This window comes from Peromyscus maniculatus, chromosome 21, assembly GCF_049852395.1.
Source record: "Peromyscus maniculatus bairdii isolate BWxNUB_F1_BW_parent chromosome 21, HU_Pman_BW_mat_3.1, whole genome shotgun sequence".
Lineage (NCBI taxonomy): Eukaryota > Metazoa > Chordata > Mammalia > Rodentia > Cricetidae > Peromyscus > Peromyscus maniculatus.
The window spans coordinates 1,300,884-1,306,220 of NC_134872.1; the positions used below are offsets into that span (position 1 = coordinate 1,300,884).

The following is a 5,337-nucleotide window of genomic DNA, read 5'->3' on the forward strand; positions in this document are numbered from 1 at the left end:
GTAGACCTGGTGGTCATTAATGTCTAAAGCTACTGGGTGGATTACTAGATGGGCAGGGTTTGTTTCCCTCTTATTAATCTGTGCAGGCTGTATGGGAATTGGGTTATTTCTGCTATGCTGATGGCAACACCAGTTCACTCAACACCGACAGGTAACCAAGCAAGCCCTTCTGGCCATGCCACCCTCTGAATCTGCACAAGTGTGGTTACAAATGTTGGACAGATAGTACCCAGAGATGGGAAACTCCTGTGGTCCTCATGCGACCTAAGGCAGGGGGCATAAGGGCAGCCCCCTATGACGGGTAAGTTTGGGGATTGCAACAGGTGACCTAAGGCAGGGGCTATCTGATCTTCCACAGGCTGTTCTAGCCGATGTGTTCCTTTTAAAAATAAAAAGGGAGGACATGTTGGCAGCAGTAAGTTTGCTGCCTTAATTTTAAATGCCCTTTTTTGTCCTATCCCAGTTAAGTTGTTTGTGTGAAAAATGTGCAGTTGGGTTCTGGAGGGTGCTGGGGATCAGTTCCCCTGTGGTTTTTCCTGTTTGGAAAACAGTGTCCGACTTGCCTATGGATACAGAGTCGTGGCAGCACAGCAGAAGCAAAAGACATTCTGGAGTCTGTGGTGCAAGGGCCTCTCCTATCCAAGATTATAAGGGATTTTCATCCTAGTGCGCTGACACCCTGAAGTCCATTGCCACCTGCTGCTCCTCTGACATGGCCATAAACAAGCCATCTTTTCAAATCCCAGCATGGTGATTTTCATTTCTGTTTTCCAGGGCCTGGAACAAGGCAATCCACATGGCAGATTCTCCATCACTTATTGAGCAGTAAATCTGAGAAGCAGATCCCCTAAAATTGGAGACTCGAGAAAGAAAGGCAAATTGTTTATTCATGTGGTAGAGATCTTCTCCTGTGTGTATTCCTGTGTGTGTGTGTGTGTGTGTGTGTGTGTGTGTGTGTGTGTGTGTGTGTGACATCCCATCCATTTCAGGCCAGCAGACCTTAACCCAGGTAATCCTAGAATCACTTCTCCATCTGGAACACAGCACCAAGTCAATGGACAAGAATTAAAATCTGAGCCATGTGGTGGTATTGTGTTCCCTGAAATATTGTGCACTCTAATAAACTTATCTGGGGTCAGAGACAGAACAGCCAAAATATTAAACATAGAGGATAGGCAGTGATAGCACACGCCTTAATCCTAGCATTCCAGAGGCAGAAATCCGTCTGGATCTCTGTGAATTTAAGGCCACATTGAAAACAGCCAGGCATGGTGACTTGCGCCTTTCATCCGAGACAGCAGCCAACTCCCATCCAAATTTCCTTGCCTCCCTCAGACTTCTGTGAGATAAGATCACCAGGAAGCCAAGGCTTATTGCTGTGGACTGAGCTGGACAGGAAAGAACCATGACATAACAGTGAGGAACCCCAGATCAGGAACCAGAGCTGGACACTTTAGCGATAGATAGGTTTCCTTTGCTTCCTTGATTCTGTCAGCCAGATCAGCATCCAGGCTAGGAGTCAAAAGCATGTTATCAACAAGACAATTACAGGTATCAGAGTAAGCAACTTGTCTCCAGACACCGCTCCCAGGATACCACAGCACAGAGATGGATATGCGGTGGGGAAGCAGGGCTCTGGAGATTCCTCTTCCAATAGTTAACCTTTCCATGACACTTCTGGTCTCTGTCACTCCCACTGGGATTCGTAGAGAAGCCAGTCAGCCTCATCTTGAATATGAGAGTGGTAAAGTGAATAAGGACCACTCTGCACTCATTATCTGCCCATCATTTAGGATATAGATTCATATAAATATATGCACACTGATGAACTTGGTCAATAATATTCTAATTTCTAAAATAAAATTTAATAACACAAAATGCACTCAATGAACTTGATCCTCCTATGGACATGGATGCAGCAAACTATGGAGGGTTCAGTGATATTTTAAGTTCCAGAACGTAAGCAGCACCTGAATGAATGCAGTGAAGTACCAAAGATAAACATCTCCAGTGAGCAGAGTATGGTGGACATGGATTTCTCTCAGTACTCAGAGGACAGAGGCATGTGGATGTCTGTGACTTCCTGGCCACTTTTAAAAAAAGAAAAGTAAAGAAAAAAGTAAAAAATTGAAGATGTTAATAAAAACACTCTCTCCTGTGTATGGAGAGACCGCTAAACTGTGTAGACGACCACAGTTGGAGTCCCAGAAGTCTCTGAGGTCACAAGCTCCTGGGCCTCTTACTTCGGGGTTACTAAGAGCATCTTCTGATCTCCACAGACTATTGTACTCCCAACACTCACACACCCATACATGAAGAAGTATACACATAAACAAAAAATAAAAATAGGGCTTAAATCTATTTTCTCTGTACATTTTTGTTAAGATACATTTCCTACACTGTCTATAAAACTAAATGTTAAAAAGGAGAGTCAGAATCCAAGATATGTCTTGTAGGAAAGATGAGGATAAGTAGAGGCAAACATGTAAACATCTGTTAGTCTTACAATATCATTGTATTTTGGAAAATAGTCATTACTTTTTGTAAACATTATGCTTACATGCACTTGTCATTAATGTTCAATGAAGCAAATGTTTTAAAATTCTCAGTTCCTAATGTAGTGAATGTGGATTGATACAATCCACACAAGCATAAGTACATTTGAGGGCAATCAATTTGTAAGACTCTGTAGACATCCTGCTATCTCAGTGTGAGAATTACTGACTCAATGGCTTCTGGTCTGGACTCAGAAGGATATTTTGACCAGAATGAGATGGACAACAACCAGAGTAAGCAACTTGTCTCCATACACTGCTCCTAGGATCTGAGGTCCCAGAGCTGGGTCTGAGCCAGGAAAGCAGGGCCCAGGAGATTTCTCTTCCAGGAGTTCATCTTTCCATGACCCAACCACAATGCTCTCTATCACTACCATTGGGAATTCTTAGAGAAGCCAATCAGCCTCATCCATATCAAGATTATAAACTGAACACACACTAGTAGAGACTCAGTGTCCACTCTTCAAGCAGGATGAAGACCTTTATCCCTGAGGCTCTCCTCCTGCTGCTCCTGGCCAACCTGACCCTGACCAGGCATCCAAAGGGTGAGTGTGGGTGTCAGGAGGTAAAGGACCTAACCTGGGAGATGAAAGGACCCTGGGGCTGCAGCACAGGAAAATCTGTCTCTCCCCTGTCCTAGCCAGGACCTTCTTTATTTATTTAATATCACAGCCCCAGTCCCTGCTCGCTTCTCTTTTAGGAGAAATGTGGGGAGCAGCACAGGGTACTAGGAGGGAGGTCTAGATCTAAAGATCCACTGCACCTAGGTTCACACTCCCTGAGCTATTTGCAAACTCTCCTCACCTCGCCTGACTTCTTGGAACCCCAACTCATCTATGCTGTCTACTTTAATGACATTCATATTGAGAGATTCAACAGCAGAGAGGAGCCTCCGAGACTGATGCACTGTGCACCATGGGTGGATCAGCAGGAGCCAGAGTATTGGGACCAGAGGACAGAAGAAGTTCTGAAGCTGATGGCAACATACAAGTACATACTGAAGAAAATGCTTCACATCTACAATCTAATTGAAACTGGTGAGTGGACCCAAATCAGAAATCCCAAATTTCAAGCTTCCAGTGGTTTTGCTCCAGTTCCCCATATCCAATATTTTCCCGAGCAAAATGTAACTTGCATAGACGAGGCTACAGAGAGCCTTGGGATACTGACCTGGTTTTCGGCACAATTTAAGCTCAAATGTGCCCATTTACAAAGGCCAAATGGGAGGGACTGAGTCACTGGAGGGCCCCAAGGGACCTGGCCTTGTGAGAGTGGCTGACAGTAGGGGCTTGGATAGGTAATCACACAATCCAGATCCTGATGGCCTGCGATGTACTGCCTGGAGGGAACCTCAGTCATATACAATATGAATTCGTCTTCAATGGCCATGATTACGTTGTGCTGAACGAGGACCTGAGAACTTGGACTGCAGTCGGCAAGGCAGCTGAAGTGCTGAGGCAAAATTGGGAGGCATCAGGTCTTGCAAAATCTTTGAAGACTTACTTGCAGCATAAAGGTGTGAAGTTGGTCCTCAGACAGCTGGTCTATGGGAAGGAGATTTTGCTGAGAACAGGTAAGGAAAGAAACTGCCAATCTTGAACTGAGACTGGAGCCCCTGTCCCCTGAGGATTCCTCCTCAGCAGGGGGAAGCTGGAATAGTCAGTCTTGCATCAAAGGTGAAGAAGTATCACGGGTTTCCTAATTCAACAAGAGAGAGGAGCTCTCCAGAGGGCTAAGCCTTCACCCAGGATAGATCAGTCTGTCAATTAGGCAGCATTTCCCTTCCATTTGCCTTGTGAACCATGATCTCTGTCACGTCTGTTCACTGTCCATGTACTGTGGAGGTCTGAGTCCAGTGTTGCTGAGTCTGAGTCCCCATCCAGTCAGAACCAGAAGTCCATATTCCTAGAGGGAGATCCAGAGTCCCCTGCTCTGTGCTGGCTCATGGTGATTCTGAAACTTTCCAAGGAACAGATTGCCCCATCCTTATCCTGAGATTAGGTTGATGTGTGGGGTCAGCATCTCTCCTTCTAGCTAACTGTCCCATTCATCCATTCAAACCAAGGTCACGTGCACAGTGATGAATATTCAGGAAGAATGCAAAAAGCCTGAATTTTCTAATTTATTCCCTTCAGATACCCCTAAAATACACATGACCCGTAAGGTCAGAGCTGATGGGAAAATCACTCTAAGGTGCTGGGCCCTGGACTTCTACCCTGCTGATATCACCCTGACCTGGCAGAGGGATGGGAGCAACCAAAGTTTGAATATGGAGGTGATAGAGACCAGGCCTTCTGGGGATGGAACCTTCCAGAAGTGGGCAGCTGTGGTGGTGCCTTCTGGGAAGGAGCAGAATTACACATGTCAAGTAAATCATGAAGGGCTGACCCTGACCCTGAGATGGGGTAAGGAGTGAGTGTGGGCAAAGAGCCTATTACACAGAGAGTGGGAGGCTTTGGGAGAAATGGATCAGGGTCATGACTGATAGCTGGAGGTCAGAGGCCTCACTGTTCCTTCCATTCTCTGTCAGAACCTCCTCAGCCCTCTGTCCCCATCATGCCAATTGTTACTGGCCTGGTTCTTGGAGCTGTGCTTATGGGAGCCGTGGTGACTTTTCTGATATGGAAGAGGAGGACTAAAGGTAAGGAAAGGGCAGGGTCTGAGTTCAAGTCTCCATGGGAATATCAGGTCCAGCTGAGAGTGTGCCCTGTCACATGAGAGCAAAGATTCCTCCACACAGTTGCTTATTCAGTCTTGTGCTGATGTGCTGGCATTAACTCTA

The 5,337-nt window shown here is 45.8% G+C and overlaps 1 protein-coding gene across 1 annotated transcript; it reads left to right on the forward strand.

Moving 5' to 3' along the window:
- The first annotated feature begins 2,118 nt into the window (after positions 1-2,118).
- Positions 2,119-4,971, forward strand: LOC121824851 (H-2 class I histocompatibility antigen, Q10 alpha chain-like). The gene is made up of 4 exons (XM_042266482.2): positions 2,119-3,100; positions 3,323-3,592; positions 3,853-4,128; positions 4,691-4,971. Exons 1-4 carry the CDS (start codon positions 3,028-3,030, stop codon positions 4,969-4,971), a joined length of 900 nt encoding a protein of 299 aa, XP_042122416.2. The 5' UTR covers positions 2,119-3,027.
- Positions 4,972-5,337: the final 366 nt, after the last annotated feature.

Coding starts and splice junctions, on each gene's coding strand:
- LOC121824851 (XM_042266482.2), top strand. CDS start 3,028: ATGAAGACCTTTATCCCTGAGGCTCTCCTCCTGCTGCTCCTGGCCAAC. Junction 3,101..3,322: donor CCTGACCAGGCATCCAAAGG/GTGAGTGTGGGT, acceptor CACTGCACCTAG/GTTCACACTCCCTGAGCTAT. Junction 3,593..3,852: donor CTACAATCTAATTGAAACTG/GTGAGTGGACCC, acceptor GGGCTTGGATAG/GTAATCACACAATCCAGATC.